Here is a 23,220-nt window from a genome sequence, read left to right on the forward strand (position 1 = left end):
TTCTCTTTTTTCCTCTCTACTTTTTTGCCGTAGTATGCCACATCAGCCCTTCCTCCTAGGTCTCGTTTGCTTCTTTATGTTCAAGTAGCATTTCAATTTAGTTAGTATTTCCATGAAATCAGAAAGATCCTCGAAGAAGTATTAGAAGAAGCAGTAGAATATAGCAGCAGAAAGAAGAAGAAAGAACATGATAGATGAAGAAAGAAGCAATAAGAAAGAAGAAAGAAGAAAGAAGAAAGAAGAAAGAAGAAAGAAGAAAGAAGAAAGAAGAAGAAGAAGAAGAAGAAGAAGAAGAAGAAGAAGGAAGAAGGAAGAAGGAAGAAGGAAGAAGAAAGAAGAAAGAAGAAAGAAGAAAGAAGAAAGAAGAAAGAAGAAAGAAGAAAGAAGAAAGAAGAAAGAAGAAGAGTCCCTACCTGTTAGAGAAACATACTAAAGTATTTCCCGGTGAAGTGATAAGTCTGGGATTTGTTTTAAAACATTCAGAAATGATCATGAGGGGAATCCGAGATGGTGGCCGACGGGACAGCACGCTGCAAGATAGTATGTGAGTGAGAGCGAAAGGAGTGTGGAAGTGCGGGGAGTGTCTGTATTTGTGAGTGAGGGACAATTATTTTCCACAGGACTGTTGGGGACTGGTGGAACTGCTCCCCTGGCCGGGTAGCCTCTACTACTGCTGAAATCTCTCCCAGAGCAGCTGGCCCTGCCGCAGAGAACACGCCATCTTGAAGAGGAGAGCTGATGTGATTGTAAACCCAGCCTTATCTTCAACCAGGGAGATCTCAGATACCTCCCAGGACCCTAAAACCACAACGCCCAGGGACCAGCTGCCTCAGCTGCGAACCCCAAAACACTGAGACTCCAGCCTCCCTGGCCGCGGGTGCCTAAAAAGTTTGTCCAGGGGGAGACAAAATGGCGGTGCAATAGATGGACATGTGCCGAGGCTTGTCCCAGAGCAGATAGAACGAGCAACTAAATAGAATAACATCCACCCCAAATTGGTGAAGTAGTCACAGCTAGTGAGACAATTTGCAGCCAGGAAGGGCAGAGGACACCTGGAGAATGGTAAAATCAGGGATCTGGGCTGGGGAGAACTTCGAGACCTCCAAGCCCAGATGGTCAGAGGGAAACCGCACTGCTCTGAGGCCACATCCCTTGGATCAGGCACAGTGTCTGACAGTGGAAAGGAGGTCCGCAGGACTACGGGTGGAAGAGGATTCTAGATCTGGGTCCACAGTCACAACAGACTGATCCCAGAGGGGGCATTCAGGACGGCTGCCCAGACCACACGGTGCCGGGAGGAGAGAGGCTTGCAGAAGCGCAGCTCTTCCCCCTCTTTGTGGTCTTTGCTTTTCTTCGCTGAAACATAGGACCTTTCGGATACAGACATTCACCCATAGTTGAAGTGAAGGAGGAGGTGCAGACTTGTGGAGTCTGGGGAGAGGCTGGGGTGAGGAGAAGGCCCGGGAGAGGTGGCCTCAAGTCTGGCGCTGAGTCATACCTGACATGCGGGACCTAGGTAACCATTTTCTCCTGAAGAGATAGCCCCTTCCTGCAGTTTCCAGGCAACCAATACAGCCACACCCAGACTATGCCCTGAGTGGTACAAAGGATAAAGAAAAAAATCTGAATAGTCCCTGAGAGTCCACAGGGACTGGCCTAAAGAGAGGCCTTCAGTCCCAGCAACAGGAAACTGAGAAACCACAGACTGTACAGAAGAGTTGGATCTTAAACCAGCCAAAAGAATGACACTTCACTTTTTTATTTTTATTATATATTATTATTATTTTGTTATCTCTTTTTTTCCTTTATTTTCCTTTTATCATTTGTTTCTTTAATTTATATTTCTTTTCACATTATTTTTCTATCATTCTAATTTATTTTATTTTATTCTATTTTTAAATCAATTTTTAAAAATTTATTATTATTATTATTTTCTCTATTTCCTCTTATCCACTCATACTCTTTCCACTTCCTCTATACTTAATTAAGGTCCTCCCCATATTCATCCAATTCTTAACCTTACTTTCTGTATATAAAATTCTGCCCCCACCCTCTTTACTGGGAATTTAGTGTTTGTATATTATGGTTTACCTGTTTGTTCTCTGGTGTTTTCTCCAAATATATATATATATTATATATATATATATATATATATATATATATATATATATATTCTTTTTTTTCCTTTTTCTTCTTTTTCTTTTCTCTCATACAATTTTTTTTTCTCTTCGATATCATTTGTGCTCTCTTTTCTCTCCCCTAATTCTCTTTTCTCTAGTGGTCACTTATATTGGGGTTACTGGTATCATGAGTACTTTCATGTTTTATTCCCATTGTGTTGTGTCTTGTCGAGGTGAATTTTATCCTGTTTCGCCAATGTGCTAGAGCAGTGGTTCTCAACCTTCTGGCCCTTTAAATACAGTTCCTCATGTTGTGTCCCAACCATAAAATTATTTTCGTTGCTACTTCATAACTGTAATGTTGCTACTGTTATGAATCGTAATGTAAATATCTGATATACAGGATGGTCTTAGGCGACCCCTGTGAAAGGGTCGTTCGACCGCCCAAGGGGTTGCGACCCACAGGTTGAGAACAGCTGTGCGAGAGAGCAACCCACATAACCAACACCTGGAGAGGAGACTCCATCCACGAATGGGATAATTACACTCCAGACCTAACTACAGAGGCAGGAAGAAGGTGGCAGTGAGGAAGAGAGCGTGAATGGGTGAGGGAGCAAAAGAGGAGTGTGTGGTCGTTGGGGTGTATGTGTGTGTGTGTGTGTGACTGAGGTACAGTTAGATCCTACAGGACCTTTGGGGGCAGGCTAACCAGGCTTGCCTAACTAGAAAGCCTCTGCTACTATTGCAAACAGTCCTGGAGCGGCTGGCTCTTTGTCAGAGGCCTCGCCTTTTTGAAGGGGAGAGCTGCTGTGACTGGGAGCCCAGTCACACCTCCACCCAGGGTGCTCTCAGATAACATCCAGGACTCTACAGCCACCCCCGCAAGGGACCTGCTACCTCGGTTGCAGTCCCACAGTCCCTCAACAAAAAAGAAAAAATGGTAGTAAAAAAACAAGAAAAAATGGTAGTAAATCATCTAACTCTACAACTTAAAGAATTAGTAAGAGAGCAACAAGAAAATCCCAGAGCAGAAGGAAGGAGATAATAAAGATCAGAGCAGAAATAAATGACATAGAGACCAAAACTACAATACAAAAGATCAATGAAACCAAGAGCTGGTTCTTTGAAAGGATAAACAAGATCGATGGACCTCTAGCTAGGCTCACCAAGAAGCAAAGAGAGAGGACCCAAATAAACAAAATCAGAAATGAAAGAGGCAAAATAACAACAGACCCCACAGAAATACAAAGGATTCTTAAAAAATACTATGAACAATTCTATTCCAACAAACTAGACAACCTGGAGTAATGGACATATTCCTAGAAAAATATAACCTTGCAAAACTCAATCAGGAAGAATCTAAAAATCTCAATAGGCTGATGACTATGGCAGAAATTGAAACAGTAATCAAAAAGCTTCCAGCAATCAAAAGCCTGGGGCCAGATGGCTTAACAGGAGAGTTTTACCAAACATTCAAGGAAGAACTAAAACCTATCCTCCCCAGACTTTTCCAAAAAATTCAAGAGGAAGGAACATTTCCAAGCTCATTCTATGAAGCCAGCATTACCCTAATACCAAAACCAGATAAAGACAACACAATGAAAGAGAACTAGAGGCCAATATCCCTCATGAACATAGAAGACAAAAGCCTCAACAAAATTCTAGCAAATCAGATCCAGCATTACATCAAAAAGATCATACATTATGAACAAGTAGGATTTATCTAGGGGATGCAAGGATGGTACAAATCCACAAATCAATAAATGTGATACATCACATAAACAAACTGAGAGATAAAAATCACATAGTCGGAGAAACCAAGACGGCGGCATAGGTAAACACCAGAAATTGCTGCCTCCGACAACAACGTCAAAAATACAACTAAAAGACAGAACGGTCATCATCCAGAACCACAGGAAGGCTGGCTGAGTGGAAATTCTACAACTAGAAGGAAAGAGAAGAGCACACAGACTCAGAGGAGCTAGGAAAGTAAAGTGCAGAGGTACGGAGGCTCCGGCGCGCGGGAAAGGGGCTGGCTGGCACCTGAGGACGCGGCTGTCTTTTTGAATCGGGAGGGAGTCACAAGCTCCTAACTGCTCTGAACTCCGGATCCGGGAAATCTCTGGGGTCCCAGGGCTCATACAGGGAGAAACTGGACGGTCTGGAAGCAGGCAGAACTAGGAACTCGAGGGCGGCGTTCTCTCAGAGGTGCTTGCAGCAATTACCGGGACACTGAGACGCACGGCCCCTTAGGGCAGGGCTGAGAATCAGCCATAGCTGCTTGCTCCGCCCTGTTGATTCCGAGACCCCGCCCCATCCAGGCTGCTGCAAAGGCTTTTGCATATGAATGCCTGGGTCCTTTGCAACCTGAAAATTACCTAACAAATTGCAGCTGGGCCAGACAGACCCAGAACTTCCAAGAGAAGGCCCAAGGCCCCACAGCAGCTTGCATTGCTTCACAGCTGGGCCTCATCTGGGCACCCCCAAACCCCAAAAAAAGGAAGGAGAATCTGCATATCTCTTCGTAGCTCCTGCTGGGTAACCTCAGGAAGAGGCTTAATTAGCACCTCCTTAGATCCAAGAGCCAGTGTACCCAGTGGTCAGAGTGGGACCATCCAGATTACAACTCCTCAGATCCATAAGGGACACGCTCAGGGGGCAGACTCAGTGAGCACCAAAGCCCCACTGAAGCAAGTCTTGCCCCAGAAGGGTGTCTCCAGCACAGAAGTTCTCCCACTGTAGACACAGCTGATTCTCACAGCCAATTGGCCTGGAGGTCAATTCCTCCCAGTGATACCAACAACAATCAAGGCTTAACTACAACAAGACTGTGCACAAAGCCCACAAAGGGGTGCACCAAGAGTGTCCACCTCAGGTAATTGGGTAAGCTGAGCCACTGGGCCCTATAGGACACCTAGCACAAAAAGCCACTCTATCAACCCAGGGAAGCATAAAAAATGCAGAGACAAAGAAACAGGTCACAAATGACAGAAATGGAGGAAAGCAAACTACTGGATATAGAGTTCAAAACCACAGTTATAAGGTTTTTCAAGAATTTTCTAGAAACCGCCGATAAATTTAGTGAGATCCTCAAGAAATCTAGTGAGACCCTCAAGGATATTAAAAAGGACCAACTAGAAATTAAGCATACACTGACTGAAATAAAGAATATTATACAGACTCCCAACAGCAAACCAGAGGAGTGCAAGAATCAAGTCAAAGATTTGAAATACGAAGAAGCAAAAAACACCCAACCGGAAAAGCAACATGAAAAAAGAATCCAAAAATACGAAGATAGTGTAAGGAGCCTCTGGGACAACTTCAAGCGTACCAACATCAGAATTATAGGGGTACCAGAAGAAGAGAGAGGGCAAGATATTGAAAACCTATTTGAAGAAATCATGACAGAAAACTTCCCCTACCTGGTGAAAGAAATAGACTTACAAGTCCAGGAAGCACAGAGAACCCCAAACAAAAGGAATCCAAAGAGGACCACACCAAGACACATCATAATTAAAATGCCAAGAGCAAAAGACAAAGAGAGAATCTTAAAAGCAGCAAGAGAAAAAAAGTCAGTTACCTACAAGGGAGTACCCATACGACTGTCAGCTGATTTTTCAACAGAAACCATGCAGGCCAGAAGAGAGTGGCAAGAAATATTCAAAGTGATGAATAGCAAGAACCTACAACCAAGATTACTTTATCCAGCAAAGCTATCATTCAGAATTGAAGGTCAGATAAAGAGCTTCACAGATAAGAAAAAGCTAAAGGAGTTCATCACCACCAAACCAGCATTATATGAAATGCTGAAAGGTATTCTTTAAGAAGAGAAAGAAGAAAAAGGAACTCTTACCATTTGCCACAGCATGGATGGAACTAGAGAGCATTATGCTAAGTGAAATAAGCCAGGCAGAGAAGGATAAATACCACATGATCTCACTCATTTGTGGAATATAATGAACATCATAACCTGATGAACAAGGACTGATCCAGAGACAGAGAGGCATTGATTGGACTGTCGGGCCTTGGAGGGAAGGTAGGGGAGGGTGGGGGTAAGAGGGAAAGATCAACCAAAGGACTTACATGCAAGTATATAGGTCTAACCAATGGACACGGACAACGGGGGGGGGGGGGGGGAGGGCATGAGCGGGGGGAGGAGGGGAGGGGGAAAGTGGGTATAAGGACACATATGTAATATCTTAATCCATAAAAAAAATATTTAATAAAAAAAATCACATAGTCATATCAATTGATGCAGAAAAAGCATTTGACAAAATCCAACACCCTTTCTTGATAAAAACCCTCAGCAAAATAGGAATAGAGGGATCATACCTCAACATAATAAAAGCCTTATATGACAAACCTACAGCCAACATCATACTCAATGGGCAAAAACTAAAACCATTTCACCTAAGAACAGAAATGAGAGACAGATGCCCACTTTCACCACTCCTGTTTACATAGTTCTGGAAGTGCTAGCCATAGCAATTAGACAAGAAGAAGAAATAAAAAGGTATCCAAATCGGAAAAGAAGGCATAAAACTGTCATAATTCGCAGATGACATGATACTGTACATAGAAAACCCCAAAGACTCCATCGAAAAAATAATTAGACCTAATAAATGAATTTGGCAATGTAGCATGATACAAAATTAAAGCCAATAAATCTATGGCATTTCTATCCACCAATAGTGAAGTTACAGAAAGAGAGACTAAAAAAACAATCCCATTTACCATCGTACCAAAAATATTAAGATACCTAGGAGTAAACTTAACTAAGGACGTAAAAGCCCTGTACTTGGACAACTACAGGACACTGAAAAAAGAGATAGAGGAAGACATAAACAGATGGAAGAACAAACCATGTTCATGGATTAGTAGAATCAACATCATTAAAATGCCCATACTACCCAAAGCAATCTATAGATTCAATGCATTCCCCATTAAAATACCAACAGCATATTTCACAGACCTAGAATGAACTCTCCAAAAGTTCATCTGGAATTAAAAAAAAAAAAAGACCCTGAATAGCCACAGCAATCCTGAGAAAGAAAAACAAAGTAGGAGGGATCTCAATACCAGATATCAAGCTATATTACCAACCCACGATTCTCAAAACTGCCTGATACTGGCACAAGAGCAGACATATAGACCAATGGAACAGAACAGAGAACCCAGAAATCGACCCAAACCATTATGTTCAATTAGCATTTGACAAAGGAGGCAAGGGTATACACTGAAGTCAAGACAGTCTCTTCAATAAATAGTGCTGGAAAAATTTGGTCAGATACATGCAAAAAAATGAAACTAGATCACTAACTTATACCATGCACAAAATTAAACTCAAAATGGATAAAGGACTTAAATGTAAGATGGGAAACCATAAAAATTCTATAAGACTCCTTAGGCAGCAAAATATCAGACATACGTCATAGCAATATCTTTACAGACACAGCTCCTAGGGCAATGGAGACTAAGGAGAAAATAAACAAATGGGACTACATCAAAATAAAAAGCTTCTGCACAGAAAAAGAAACCATCAACAAAACAACAAGAAAGCCCACTGCTTGGGAGAACATATTTGCCAATGCTATTTCAGATAAGGGTTTAATCTCCAAAATTTACAGAGAACTCATACAACTTAACAAAAGGAAGATAAATGATCCAATCAAAAATGGGCAAAGGACCTAAAGTAGACACTTTACGTAAGAGACATAAAGAAGGCTGAGAGACATATGAAAACATGCTCAAAGTCACTAATCATCTGAGAGATGCAAATCAAAACAACAATGAGGTACCATCTCACACCTGTCAGAATGGCCATCATCAACAAACCAACAAACGACAAGTACTGGCGAGGATGTGGAGAAAAAGGAACCCTCTTGCACTGCTGGTGGGAATGCAGACTGGTACAGCCACTGTGAAGAACAGTATGGAGTTTCCTCAAAAAACTAAATATGGAACTCCCATTTGACCCAGTGACCCCACTTCTAGGAATATATCCCAAGAAGCTAGCAACACCAATCAGAAAGGATATATGCACCCCTATGTTCATAGCAGCACAATTCACCATAGCTAAGATTTGGAAACAGCCTAAGTGCCCATCAGCAGATGAGTGGATTAAAAAACAGTGGTACATCTACACAACGGAATACTACTCGGTGGTAAAAAAGAAGGAATTCTTACTATTTGCAACAGCATGGATGGAACTGGAGAGCATTATGCTAAGTGAAATAAGCCAGTCAGAGAAAGATAAATATTACATGATCTCACTCATATGTGGGATATAATGATCAACATAATTTGATGAACAAAAATAGGTCCAGAGTCAAATGGCAGGGGAGGTGCGGGCGGTTAGGGAGCAACCAAAGGACTTGTATGCATGCATATTAGCATAACCAATGGACACAGAAACTGGGTCGGTTGGGCTTGCCCAGATTGGGAATAGCTGGGGGCGGGGGTCAATCGGGGAAAAAGGACACATATGTAAAACTTTAGACAATTAAAAAAAAAAAGAAATGATCATGAAAGATTGAAGAACCATTACAGATTGAAGGAAACTACAGAAAAAAAGAAAAAAAAACTAAAAGCATTGTGAATCCTGGGTAAGATCCTGGAACCAAAAAAAAGGACATTACTAGAAAAACTTTAAAATTTGAGTAAGTTCTGGAGCTAATAGTGTTGTACCAATATTAATTTCTTGGTTTTGATATTGTTCTGTGGTTATACACAAAGTTAACATTAGAGGAAGCTGGTACGAGCTAAATAAAAACTCTTACATTTCTGCAACTTTTCTGCATGTCCAAAATTAGTTCAAAATAAAAATCTTAAAACAGTACTACAGAAAAAAATATGACGGGGAGATAGATGAAATAAAAATAGTGAATGTTGCCCCACCTGTGTGACTCAGGGATTGAGTGTAGACCTATGAACTAGGAAGTCAAGATTCAATTCAGGGTCAGGGCACATGCCCAGGTTTCGGGCTTGATCCCCAGTAGGGGGTGTGCAGGAGGCACCAATTAATGATTCTCTCATCATTGATGTTTCTATCTCTCCTTCTCCCTTCCTCTCTAAAAATCAATAAACATTTTTTAAAACAATAGCTGAATGTTGATAGGTACAGGGGTTCATTATATTTTAATTATATTAAAGCTTCAGTAATAAAGTTTAATAACATATCACTTCCTTATTTCTGCCACTCCTTCAATGTACTCTCCTTCCTCTCCCCAAACTGCTCTTCATTCTCTCACTCACTTAATCCTTTGTAATCTGCCACTGGCTTTTCCACAACTATAATGACACTGTTCTCTAATAGTGACCTCATAAACATGAAATAAAGGATCCTTTCTTAGTTTCACCCTCTTTGAATATTCTGCAACCCTTAATGGTAAACCACCCCCTTTTTGAACCCATATTCTCTCTTCACTACTATACTACCTTTTCAAGTTCCAGAATTGCTTGTTTTGAGTTTTCTTGATGCCTGCTAATGCTAGGGAGGCAGGGCAGGGCAGTGCATAAGGAATGGTCTTTGAAGAGAAACAGGGCTCTTCCCTCACCTGGAAACACTGCTATAAGAATTATATAACACCTGCATAACATCTAACACATTATCAATGTTCAAAATACTGTATGTTATTGTATTTGGAGAGTTTTGCTTAAGAGTGCAGGCTCCTGGAGCCAGAAAGTCTGGGTTCAAATCCCAGCTCCACCATTTACTATCTGTGTGACACTGAGATTCCTTAACCTCTCTGTACCTCAATTTCTTCATTTATAAAACTGAAATAATGCCCTAACCCAGTGGTCGGCAAACTCATTAGTCAACAGAGCCAAATATCAACAGTACTTCTTCAAAACAGACTCGCCAAGGCTGAAAACTGACTTCTGCGCATGGGCCACAAAGTTTCAATCGCACTGTACGTGCGCCCGCACGTGGTATTTTGTGGAAGAGCCACACTCAAGTGGCCAAAAAGCCGCATGTGGCTCACGAGCCACAGTTTGCCGACCACGGCCCTAACTGGTTTGGCTCAGTGGATAGAGCGCTGGCCTGCGGACTGAAAGGTCCCAGGTTGGATTTCGGTCAAGGGCATGTGTCTTGGTTGTGGGCACATCCCCAGTAGGTGTGCAGGAGGCAGCTGATCGATGTTTCTCTCTCATTGATGTTTCTAACTCTCTATCCCTCTCCCTTCCTCTCTGTAAAAAAATCAATAAAATCTATTTTTTAAAAAACTAAAATAATGATGCCATCATCACAGGGTTGTTGTGAGAAAGAAATGTATTAATACATGTAAAGCACTCAACAGAATCACAACAGGAGATAGATAAAAGTTAGCTCAAGTTTGAGATTCCCAGGGAGTCATTTCCAGTTTTGTCACTGTTGTATAATAAAAAAGTTGGCTAGCCTTTGTGTCCTGTTCCTGGGAGGTAGCCTCTAAACCAGCCGTGGGCAAACTACGGCCCGTTTGAAATGAATAAAACTAAAAAAAAAAAAAAAAAAGACTGTACCCTTTTATGTAATGATGTTTACTTTGAATTTATATTAGTTCACACAAACACTCCATCCATGCTTTTGTTCCGGCCCTCTGGTCCAGTTTAAGAACCCATTGTGGCCCTCGAGTCAAAAAGTTTGCCCACCCCTGCTCTAAACCCTTGGAATTTCCAAAATGATAGTATTTTTGTTATTCATGGTAGGCCCCTAGATGGTTTATGCTAATAAGATGACTCAGTATGGGGACTAACCAATCCAGAAAGACCAAACACAGGTTTAGAGGGTTGGGGCTTTGTCCCTGGTGAAGGGAGGAGCCAATAATCCAGTCAATCATGCCTACATAATGAAACCCTAATAAAAACTCTAGATACATTGGTGAGCTTCCGTGGTGGGCAATATTCTGCACTTTGATATATCAGCAGGATAACAGGGACCTGACTTCCCAGGGAGAAGACAAGAAAGCTTTGTGTTAAGGGCCCTCCGAGACCTCACCCTATGCATCTCTCTCTTTTGCTGGTTGAACTGTATCCTTTCACTAAAATAAATCTGTAATTTTAAATATAGTGCTTTCCTGAGTTCTGTGAGTCATTCCAGTGAATTATGGAGCTTGAGGGGATCAAGGGAACCCTGAATTTACAGCCAGTAGGTCAGAAGTGAGGATGGTCCTGGGAACCTCTGAAGCTGTGGCTGGTGTCTAAAGTGAGGACAGTCTTGTGACTACTGGTTTCAGAAGTCACTTCAGTCACTAAAGTGCAATGTGATTCTCACCTTATCCTCCACCCCAACCCTTCCTCAATAACTCTTCCCAAGAGAATCAGTGACATTGTTCATTGAGCTGAGCCAGGATTTATGGTTGTCCAGACCCAGGTAAGACAAACAGGATTTGCAGGCCCTCAGTGGATCCTACTCCTTGATCTCCCTTCAGTGGGAATGAAAGGTGGCTTGGACCCCATGTCCTTCCCCTTACCCCCCTTACCCCTATGCAGGCAGGCTCATGCACAGTATGTGCATGCATGCACAGAAACACACATGATCACTTTGCAGTCTGGCTTGGGCCAGTAAGGATAGCAGGTAGAGGCAGGGCCAAAAACATATAGTAAAGGCAGGGACTGAAGCTTTTAGAAAGTGGCTGGGAGCAAATGGATTATACTAAGGCAGTGGTTCTCAACCTTCTGGCCATTTAAATACAGTTCCTCATGTTGTGACCCAACCATAAAATTATTTTCGTTGCTACTTCATAACTGTAATGTTGCTACTGTTATGAATCGTAATGTAAATATCTGATATGCAGGATGGTCTTAGGCGACCCCTGTGAAAGGGTCGTTCGACCGCCAAAGGGGTCACGACCCACAGGTTGAGAACCGCTGTACTAAGGACTAAAATCCTGGAGAGAGAAAGGAATCAACAAGGATGGGGATGGGGGCAGCATCAAGCAGGAACCAGCTCAGTCCAAGAGGCCCGATTCCAAGAATTGGGGAGGGGATGGTCAGTGGCATGGTCTCTAGTCAGCCCCTTCACCTGGGACCAGCTTCCTTACAGACCCCAAGCTACAGCAATTATTATAGCTCTTTTTCCTGCTCCCTAAATATACAGGCAAGAGATAGGCATTAACCAAGATTCTGTCTTTCCAACTCTATTCAGATGACTCATAAATTAACATCTCTAGCCCAGAGCTCTTCTTAGTCCTGAAGTTCAGGTTTTAGAGACCAACTGTCTGCTGGATATTTACTGGATAGCCTGCCAATATCTCAAACTAAACATGTATAGAAGTGAATTAATCAACTTTTAGGGTCCTCCTCCTCCTATCCTCCCATATGCACACTGTCTTGCTTTTCAAAATGTTATTGGGAGCAGGAGCAGCAGCAGCAGCAGCACCATCACCTGGGAGCTTTTAGAAATGCAGAATCTCAGGCCTCATCCTGGACCTACTGAATCAGAATCCACAATTTAACATGATTCCCCAGATGATTGCTATGCACACTAAAGTTTGCACAACTGATCTAAGACACTCCCTCCCAAGCACTGAAAATCCTCAAGGATTCTGCAACAGTTCTGCTGGTCTCCTAGATTCCAGAAATTCCCCATGGTAACTCTTCCTCTATTATGTTGTCAAATTCATGATTTTAAACCGTTTCCTCCTCAAAAGCTTCCAACGGCTTCTCACTGCCTATTAAACCTCCCACCTTAGTAGTCAATAAGAAATAATACTTACTGCATGCTTATTATGTGCCAAGCACTCGACCAAGTGTTTTACATGTGTTAACTCATTTAATTCACCTAAAACCCTATTACCTAAGTATTACTGTATCTCCATTTTACAGATGGGAAACTGAGGCATGGAGGGGTTGGAAATTTCCCCAATATCCCACAGCTAGTTAAATGACTGATCTTAGAATCACACCTAGGCAATTTGACCCCAGAGCTCACATTCCTAACCACTGTTCCATACTGCCTCTCTAATTCAGTAGCCTTATCTTTTAGGGCTTGCCTCCTAATACTTGCCTGTGCTTCAGCCAAAGTGATCTTTCTGTTTTTCTAGAAGTACATTAGTTCTTTCCAACCTTTGCAATAAGAGTATGTGTAGTACTACTGGAAATCACCTGGGCTTCAGAAGCACCTAGGTTCAAATTTCAGGCCTGACCACTAACTGCTGGTGAGACCCTAGGAAAATTGTCAAACCTCTCTGAGTCCCATCTCATCTGCAAGTAAAACACAGTTTTTAAAAACCATCTAATTGAAATGGTTGCTGTGAAGTTTAGAAAATATGCAGAGGATGTTTAGCACAATCTTGGCATGTAGCGGGTACTCAATCACTGGTAACTATTATGGAATTTCAAATCTTATCCATCCTTTGAGGCCCACTCAAATGTAACTTCATCTTGTAGCTTGCTTCATCACCCCAACTAGACATGATAGTATCTTCTTTTAAATTTTGTTAATATTTTCTGCCTTATTTTAATATCGTACATTTATCTTATCCCTACAAATGAGAATATAAGCACCAAAAGAGAAGGCCATTTGCAACTAGCACAGTGCACTGTAGGAGTTGAATAAACATTACTGAATATGTTCTAGGCCTAATATGTTCAAGTGAATTGGATACTGAGTAATGAGTAACCAAAACCACAATTAATTGTAGTTTAAATTAAAGAAAGGAACTAAAAACAGCTAGACACCTGTAACTATGTCACCCCAGGCAATATGTGTATATTAGTTCATTTAGTATTCTAATTGTACAATGAGTTACTATCCTCATTTTCCAAATGAGGAAATGAGTTCAGAGTGATTTCCTCGAGGTCACAAATGTTCCATAAGAACTTGGACCTACTCACTCTCTTTGATTGCTGTATTCCCAGTGTCTACGAGTGTCTGGAACATAGTAGATATTCAATAAATATCTGTTGAATGAATGAAGAGATGAACAAATAAAGCTAGTAAGCAGGACTAGAATGAATTTCACCTGACTCCCAGTGCAGTCCTCTACTATGTTGCCAATTTAAAACAGAGGTATTGGGATGTACCATTTATTGAGCAACTGCTGTGTAACTAAACATTGTTTGAGAGATAACTGAACCCTATTTAGGATAAGGGACCAAAGGGCAGAATGTTGACTTAATTACACTTCTCAGTTCATGGCAGTGACTGTATTAGACACTTTACATAAATTATGTCATTTCATCTTCCTAAAAATTATTTGAGGTACATATTTTTTATCTCCACTTTACAGATGAAGAAATGCTCCCTATGAAATGACTAGCCAAAATTCACACAAGCAGCAGGGTGGGTGATTCCAGTCCAGTAAGTTTAACTCCAAACGCTGTGTTATTAAATACCTGTCCCGGCTTTGGGCTTGTAGGTGCGATAAAAATACTGTCCCCTGTTCAAACATCCCCAGGAGCGAAAGAGCGTCATAAACAGGACTGCACGGAGCTGCGACAGGGAGGGCAGGAATTAAACCAAGACTGTTTGGGTCACCGAACAAATCAATAACCAAGTCACCACGCTGCAATCTCTCATTAACCCTAGAATGCTGCTACTCTAACACGGACTAGTGGCAGGTCTTGATAAAATTAGGAGACGGCAGAAGCAAAGATACTTAAGAAATCAGCTAAAGCTCCGCATTTAACACAATGTAGGTGTCAAGGACAAGCCTTGAGAGTATGGGAAGGGGACGTGAATGGGAGTTTCACAAGAAGACTTGGAAAGAACAAGGCGGGCAGGGGGCGAAGCGGTTAGCCCAAGAACAGGTGCAGTGTTGGGGCTGGCAACGGGTACTGGAAGGGCCTGCGGGGAGAAAGGGGTTCCGGCTCTCTCAGGCCACGAGCCCGTCACCCGACTTCGTTAACGGACACTCTGCCTCACCCTCGGTCCCTTCGGTCGCAGATCCCCAGCTCACCAGGGGCCTGGGCGATGTTGTACCCGGCTCTCCAGGAGACTCTGCCGCCTCCGCCATCTTTGCCCTCCTGCTCCCGGGTCGCTCCCACAGGCCTTTGCGGAACCTAAGACGTGGAAGCCGCAGCTCGTCAGCGCGTCGTCGCGCGACAGCCGCGTCACTGAAAGGGCCTGGCACCGGGTGTTGGGGAGAGGTTCCTGACTCCTCCTTCGCTTCTTCGGGGCCACGGGGCCCGCCAGACAGGTTAACCCTTCCACACTCAAGCCCGATTCTCAGATCGCTCCCTGGGTCTCGGGACCTGGGCTGCGTTCCCTCCCCCGGCACACGACCCGGCCACCGCTCTCAGGAGTAGGCTCAGCGCCGTCCCCTCAGCGCAGCACCTCACCGATCAAGCCTGCCCCGCCCAGCCGCCAAAAAAACGGCGTTTCCTGCCTCCTGAACTAAGGGACCAAGCCCTCCCTAACCTACTGCTCGCGTTGCTGTTGTCCCTGCCCTGCCAATTCCCTGCGCTTCTTATCCCGCTCCTCCCACATCCTCGAATTTTATAAACTTGTATTCTGGCTCCACACCGACCTCCAAGATTACTTTTCTCCCTCACCCACTTTAAGGAGATGGGGGGAACTTCTCTATAGACATTGGCCAAAAACTTAACCCCACTACAACTTCTAAAGTTGCTAAGCGATTTGGGGCAAGTACTTAATATGTTCAAGGCCTAAAAGAGGGTGATTATTGTAAGAATAACTTTTTAAAACCCTGCATGTCCCAACCTCATCACAGGTTTTTCTAATGTTTCTGACTCCAATTCACCTCAACGCCAGGCTAAAATGTGGCAGTACATTCAGTGTACTGCCTTTTGGGGATGTGAATACCAGTTTTCAGCTCTTAAAAAAAAACAGGGTAGGAGGTGGGTGTGAAATAAAGTACTTTATATTTTTGGATAGGCAATGCAGGGAAACCCCCAAGTAGTAAATTTATGGAGAAAGAATCTGGAAAGTGGTTTAGGATGAAGTTCTTAAACTAATGGAAATGTTTTGTTTTGTTCAAATATTATAATTCTCCTTCCAACCAAGAAATTTTCAGTACTTGTGCCAATATTGATGGCAGTGATATTAAAGTTTAGACCAGTAGATATGATCCCTTTTTAAATTACAATAGAATATTATGTACAATGTCCCAGAGTCAGCCTCCTATACCCATTCTACCCCTACCACAACATCCTGGCCCTGAATGCCACCCCCACACCCTTCCTGATTTTCACCACTTATCGATTACCAAGTCCCTTCCTACTTCCTTGGAGCCATTGATAACCTCTTCCATTTCCTTGCCAACCTCTAAAATTAGTTATCTCTCCCTAGCTGAAAGCCCCAACTTCTGCCACCTAACCTCATCCCTTGGCCTCTTTGCCACTCTTTTCTAGATGGCCTTGATGCTGAGTGAAGAAAAGAACAGGCCATAAAACAATAGTTGAGGTAGTCCGTATACAGGTTACACAGGCATTGTTTCAGACTAAAAATGCCACTTTTCCTCCTTTAACTAATAGGGTACAGTTTGGGTGTGAGATAATATGCTATGAAGAAAGAACTCTGGATGGAAGGTTGTGAAGGAAGGAGGTGGCATAGGGCTGAGCTGCCAAAACAGGAATTATTTTATGTTTGCAGTTGCAAATATATGTCACAGAATTGCCAGACTAACTCAGTATTCTTCAATACACTTACAGTTACTACCCTCTGTTAGGCTATGAATGTTTATAGTATAGCAAGACTCTCATGATTTACCCAGAATTACTTAGAAACATTGTAAGTGATGGAATTGGGATTACCATTTAGGCCAATATGTATAGAGAACTTTACTAGTTCTAAATTATATGATAATATAATGTACAACTCCATGTAAACAACTGGAAAATATTGACAAAACAAGCAGTTTCCTAGAAAAATAATCAAAATTCATTCAAAAAGGATGTAGGGAATTTAATGAAGACAATTTTTGAAGAAAAAATTTGAAATATATAAAAGCAATGTACAGAACAGTTTGTATGGTGTGCTATCCATAGGGAAGGGAATATATAGGGGTGGACCCCTGAACCAAGAGGTCACTGGTTTGATTCCCAGTCAGGGCACATGCCTGGGTTTCTGGCTTGATCCCCAGTAGGAGGTACACAAGAGGCAGCTGATTGATGTTATCTCATTGATGTTTCTATCTATCCCTCTCCCTTTCCTCTCTAAAATCAATAAGAACATATTTTTTTAATTGCCAAAGATCTATCCTCCCCTCCCATTCCCAAAGGGCTGGATAGTTTCACAGGCCATTTATTCAAGTCTTCAAAAACAGATAATCCCTACCCTGTATAAATTTTTACAGAGAGAGGAAAAGGGAAAATTTATAAGTCTAGGGACCCGGTATAAAGATGGTATCAAACCTGACAAACACAGTATTAAAAATTAGAACTATATATCAGTCTCACTTATTAATGTAATTACAAACATCTTAAACTGTTAACAAATCAAATCTGACAAAATAATAATACCCCATAATGAAGTAGAGTTTTTCCCAGAAATATAAAGTTTGTTCAAAAGCTGGATGTACAGTGATGATAACTGATCATTTCAACAGGTCAAAGAAAAAAAAAACATCATTTCCATACTGAAAATTCAACTCCATTCCTGAAAATAAATACATTAATAAAATAGGAAGAAAAGGATATGTTGAGGCCCAAGACTGGCTGGCCCAAAATATCCCACAGTGGCATATTGATTACTTTGAATTAAAGTTAGTTGACCAACAGCCAGTGACCCTCCCTTGTATCCTTGAATGAAGGAAATAAATCTCCCCTGTGAAAGGTGTCCTTCCTGCACCTAGAAGACACCCCTATTGCTAGAGCTCACTCAGAGCCAAAAAGTCTGTATAATTAACTCTTATTTCCTCTTTTCTAATTTACTTTGTTTAAATTTCTCATTAATAAATACCTAAACCCTGCTTAGATTCCTTTCCAGTGAGCACTAATTTTCTTTGTCCTATCCATTTCTCACAAAGTTATTGTCTTTTTATCTAAAAAGTATAAAAAGGTGCCTGGTCTATCATTTCTTTGGGCCTCATTTTATGATCTGAGCATTGTATTATGATTCTTTAGGTATTAAGTTTTTTTTTTCTCCTGTTAATCTTGTGTCTATTTTATTTTATTACTAATCCAGCCATAAGAACTAAAGAAGGGCCCTAACTGGTTTTGCTCAATGGATAGAGCATTGGCCTGGGGACTCAAGGGTCCCAGGTTCCATTCTGGTCAAGGGCATTTACCTTGGTTGCAGGCACATACCCAATAGGGAGTGCGCAGGAGGCAGCTGATCGATGTTTCTCTCTCATTGATGTTTCTAACTCTCTATCCCTCGCCCTTCCTCTCTGTAAGAAATCAATAAAATATATTTTAAAAAAGAACTAAGGAAGGCTTGGGGCGGGGAGGAATACTCTGCCTGCCCAGTGGTTTTGGCAGGCCAGCTAGGAGAACATCACTCTTGGATGTTTATCCTGAGACAGCTGCAGCTAAGAGGTCCTGGGTGTCTGACAATAGAGCTAGCAAGCAGGTAAGCTGCTTTTTTTTTTTTTTATCTTACCTTGTCAGCCTCCTAAAACCTGTCTATCTGTGAGTCTCCTCATTTTAAAAAAAAGCAAATGATTTAAAATTTTTTCTCCTTTCTAAATTTAGATTAGCAGGAGAAAAATATTTGTGGAACTAGTTCCTTGGACATAGGAACTTTGGTAAAAACTTGGTTTTAGTATTCTTGTTTCTATTGATTTTTTTCCTCCCAGAGATGGTCATTGTTTTCATATGTCTACTTTTCTCTACCAGCTAGAAGATGCATATGCACCTGGTGGCCAGCTGAATAAGTTTAGAAAATCTAAAACTCAATTCTGTTCAAAGGGGGTAAAATACATGATTTACTGTGTTTCAGAACTGCTGTTTTAAAAAATAAAAAGACAGGACCCCTATCTTTCTTCGGTTAACTCTAAGAGTAAATTTTCCAGATCTTGTGCTTTGGTTAAGTCATAAAAGGCTATTGACTTAAATCACTATTGAGATTAATTGGAGAAACTTCTAAATTAAGAAAAGAAATTTAGTGAGCTCTTATATTGATACTAGAGGCCCAGTGCACGAAATTCGTGCACTGGGGGGGGGGGATGTCCCTCAGCCCAGCCTGCACCCTCTCCAATCTGGAACCCCTGTGGCATCGGGCCTAAATCAGCAGTCAGGCATCCCTCTCACAATCCGGGACTGCTGGCTCCCAACCACTCACCTGCCTGCCAGCCTGATCACCCCCTAACCACTCCCCTGCCAGCCTGATTGATGTCTAACTGCTCCCCTGCTGGCCTGATTGCCACCAACTGCCCTCCCCCACCACCCTGGTTGCCCCAAACTGTCTTCTCCTGCCATCCTGATCTCGCCCCTAACTGCCCTCCCCTGCCAGCCTGATCTTGCCCCCAACAGTCCTCCCCTGCCGGCCTGATCTCGCCCCCCAACTGCCCTTCCCTGCTGGCCTGGTTGCTCCCAACTGCCCTCCCCTGCTGGCCTGATTGCCCCTAATGGCCTCTGCCTTGGCCCCCACCACCATGGCTTTGTCCAGAAGGAAGTCGGAGGTCCAGAAGATGGCTGGTCAATCTGGTCTAATTAGCATATTACACCTTTATTAGTATAGCTAGATTATATAGGATAGGATTGCTTAAATGGGGCGGGGGGAGCCTTTTTCAGCAGGATGAGATGCTCTTGGCAGACAAAAACACATAATTCCTCTATCTGGACTGATAGCCTGCCAAAGTAGTCATTAAAAAATTGAACCCTTTCTTACACCTTACACCAAACCAGCTGTTGCCCTTAAAACCCCTCCTCAGCCCCCACCTTAGGTTCTGCCTTTGCAGTGCACCCAGATTAGGTTCTGATTGACTGGTTTCGATGTCAATCAGCGTCAAAAGCTCTGCCTCCTAGGCAGCCATTGGCTCCTGGCACTTCACCCAGATTAGGTTCTGATTGGTCTGTTTCTATGCCAGTCAGCGTCTCCGGGCCTATCTCTGGGCTTGATCAAAGAGGCGGGGCTTATTAGCAGCCCCCCCCCCCCCCCCCCCCCCGGAGGCCCTGAGAGAAACAGAGGCGACTGCTGGGGAAGCCCAGAGAGAAAGAGAGAGGCAACAGCTGATCAACTGCTGCCACAGAGGCTGCAGATCAGACCCTGCCTCTCTCTCTGCAGGCCTATCTCCAGGCCTGATCCACAGCCCCCTTGGCAATCAGTGCTGGGTCGCTGCACCAGCACTGGCTGCAGTCAGTGCTGGGTCACCATGGCAACCCAGCACTGACTTCCGGTGTTAGGTCGAGCCTTTGCTGGTTAGGGACCCTGGCTCTTTATATATAGAGAGATAATGGCTAGCCATTAAGACTCCCTTAATAAAATGAAAGGACAGACATTAAAACAAAAATCAAAGTCCACTCAGACCCCTTACTATGTACCTTCAGACATTTGCAGATAGTATAAAATTCAGGACATTAGAAGTACAATTACTTTGTACCTTTTTTTATATATTTAATTAAATCTTTATTGTTCAGATTATTACATTTGTTCCTCTTTTTTCCCCCCATAACTCCCCTCCTTCCAGCTCCCACACCACTCTCCGCCCTCACTCCCCACCCACTGTCTTCATCCATAGGTGCACGATTTTTGTCCAGTCTCTTTCCGCATCTCCCACACCCCTTCCCCCCCCCCAAGAATAGTCAGTCCATTCCCTTTCTATGTCCCTGATTCTATTATAATCAACAGTTCATTCTGTTCCTCAGATTATTTATTCACTTGATTCTTAGATTCATTTGTTGATAGATGCATATTTGTTGTTCATAATTTGTATCTTTACCTTTTTCTTCTTCTTTCTCTTCTTAAAGGATACCTTTCAGCATTTCATATAATACTGGTTTGGTGGTGATGAACTCCTTTAGCTTTTCCTTATCTGTGAAGCTCTTTATCTGACCTTCAATTCTGAATGATAGCTTTGCTGGATAAAGTAATCTTGGTTGTAGGTTCTTGGCATTCATCACTTTGAATATTTCTTGCCACTCCCTTCTGGCTTGCAAAGTTTCTGTTCAGAAATCAGCTGACAGTCGTATGGGTACTCCCTTATAGGTAACTGACTTTCTTTCTCTTGCTGCTTTTAAGATTCTCTCTTTGTCTTTTGCTCTTGGCATTTTAATTATGATGTGTCTTGGTGTGGTCCTCTTTGGATTCCTTTTGTTTGGGGTTCTCTGCGCTTCCTGGACCTGTAAGTCTATTTCTTTCACCAGGTGGGGGAAGTTTTCTGTCATGATTTCTTCAAATAGGTTTTCAATATCTTGCTCTCTCTCATCTTCTGGCACCCCTATAATTCTGATGTTGGTACGTTTGAAGCTGTCCCAGAGGCTCCTTACACTATCTTCATATTTTTGGGTTCTTTTTTCATTTTGCTTTTCCGGTTGGGTGTTTTTTGCTTCTTCGCATTTCAAATCTTTTACTTGATTCTTGCGCTCCTCTGGTCTGCTGTTGGGAGTCTGTATAATATTCTTTATTTCAGTCCGTGTATGCTTAATTTCTAGTTGGTTCTTTATCACAGTATCGAGGGTCTCATTAGATTTCCTGTAGATCTCAATAAGTTTATCGGTGGCTTCTAGACAGTTCTTGAGAGACCTTAAAAGTGTGGTTCTGAACTCAATATCCTCCCTTGATAGTTTTGTCCTGTTTCTTTGTCTCCGCATTTTTTACGCTTTCTTGGTGCACCCCCTAGTGGTCTTTGTGCACAGTCTTGTTGTAGTTAAGCCTTGATTGTTGTAGTTAATACTAGAGGGATTTGACCTCCAGGCCGACTGGCGATTTTGTACCTAAAGGAAGGAAATTTGAAACAGCAATTACCTTAAACTCCTAGAAGGGGGAAAAAAAACCCTTTCACATTTCCTCTCTCCCTTGAAGTTATAAATTTTACCATGTCTTTAAAATGTAAACACCTCAGGAGGTAACATCCCACAATTTCCTGAGACTGAACAATGAACTCAACCAGGAAAACCTGAACCCACAGAAAATGAAGGAGAAAAAGAGGTCTTTAAAAAAACTACAGCCCTGGCCGGATCGCTCAGTTGGTTGGAGTGTCTTTGCCATATTCCAAGGTTGAGGGTTTGATCCCTGGTCATGGCACATACAAGAATCAACCCATGAATGAATGAATGGGTGGAACAACATATTCATGTTTCTCTCTCTCTAAAAAATCTATTTGTAAAAAAGTACAAACTGCTAGAAAGGCTTCATCACCAATAATCTAATCCAGTTTCCTTAAAATCTTCCCAGTTCCCTTATTTGTCAGGGACAAATGCAAATCTTAAGTCTCCTCCACAAATAATAAAAAGCCTTAGTTCACCATCTGAGCAGATAAACTTATTCTAACTTATTTATAAACTAGAGGCCTGATGCACGAAATTCGTGCAAGAGTAGGCTTTCCTTCCACCGGCTTCCTTCTGGCATCTGGAACCCGGGATTCCCTCTGGCTGCCAGCAGGCACCCAGGACCCAAGCTTCCCTCGCAGCCCCAGCTTCATCCGGAAGGTTGTCCAGTCTAATTAGCATATTACGCTTTTATTATTATAGATTAATGAATTTTGCTAATATTATTGTAGTTGTTTCATGGCTAAAATTTTAAAACAAGCTATCATATATACACTGAGTGGCCAGATTTTTATGACCACCTGACGTTTGTAGGCAAATTAGCCGTGCACTGCATCGTATGGGATATGGAAGCCGAAGGCCTGTTTAAACACCTTTGCTGTCTGCAGTTACCAAGATAAAACGTCTCCAATTCACACAGGAACACAAGGATTGGACAGTCGAGCATTGGAAAAAAGTCATGTGGTCCGATGAATCACGTTTCCAGTTGCATCATGCAGATGGCAGAGTGAGAATTTGGTGGAAACAGCATGAAAGCATGCACCCCACATGCATGAGTACAACCCTTCAAGCTGGTGGGGGCAGTGTTATGGTTTGGGGCATGTTTTCCTGGCATGATCTGGGCCCTTTAATTTGTGTGGAACAATGTCTGAATAGCACAACATACCTAAGTATCATTGCTGATCAAGTTCATCCTATCATGTTGATGGCGTATCCCAATGCAGATGGCTTCTTCCAACAAGACAATGCGCTATGCCACAGTGCTTGTATTGTGCAGGAGTGGTTT

General features: G+C 42.4%; 1 protein-coding gene across 3 annotated transcripts in view; it reads right to left on the reverse strand.

Moving 5' to 3' along the window:
- Positions 1–15,316, reverse strand: part of YIPF6 (Yip1 domain family member 6) — a 50,164-nt gene extending 34,848 nt beyond the window's left edge. Inside the window, exon 1 of one of the 3 annotated variants that reach the window (XM_023764637.1) lies at positions 15,002–15,316. In XM_023764637.1, coding sequence (XP_023620405.1) covers positions 15,002–15,058 — 57 coding nt within the window. In that variant the 5' untranslated portion in view covers positions 15,059–15,316. Of the gene's footprint in view, positions 1–14,967 lie in introns of all 3 variants that reach the window. The other 2 variants (XM_006082928.3, XM_006082932.3) reach the window with 2 other exon arrangements.
- Between the last annotated feature and the right edge of the window lie 7,904 nt (positions 15,317–23,220).

Source organism: Myotis lucifugus, unplaced genomic scaffold (genome assembly GCF_000147115.1).
Source record: "Myotis lucifugus unplaced genomic scaffold, Myoluc2.0 scaffold_4, whole genome shotgun sequence".
Lineage (NCBI taxonomy): Eukaryota > Metazoa > Chordata > Mammalia > Chiroptera > Vespertilionidae > Myotis > Myotis lucifugus.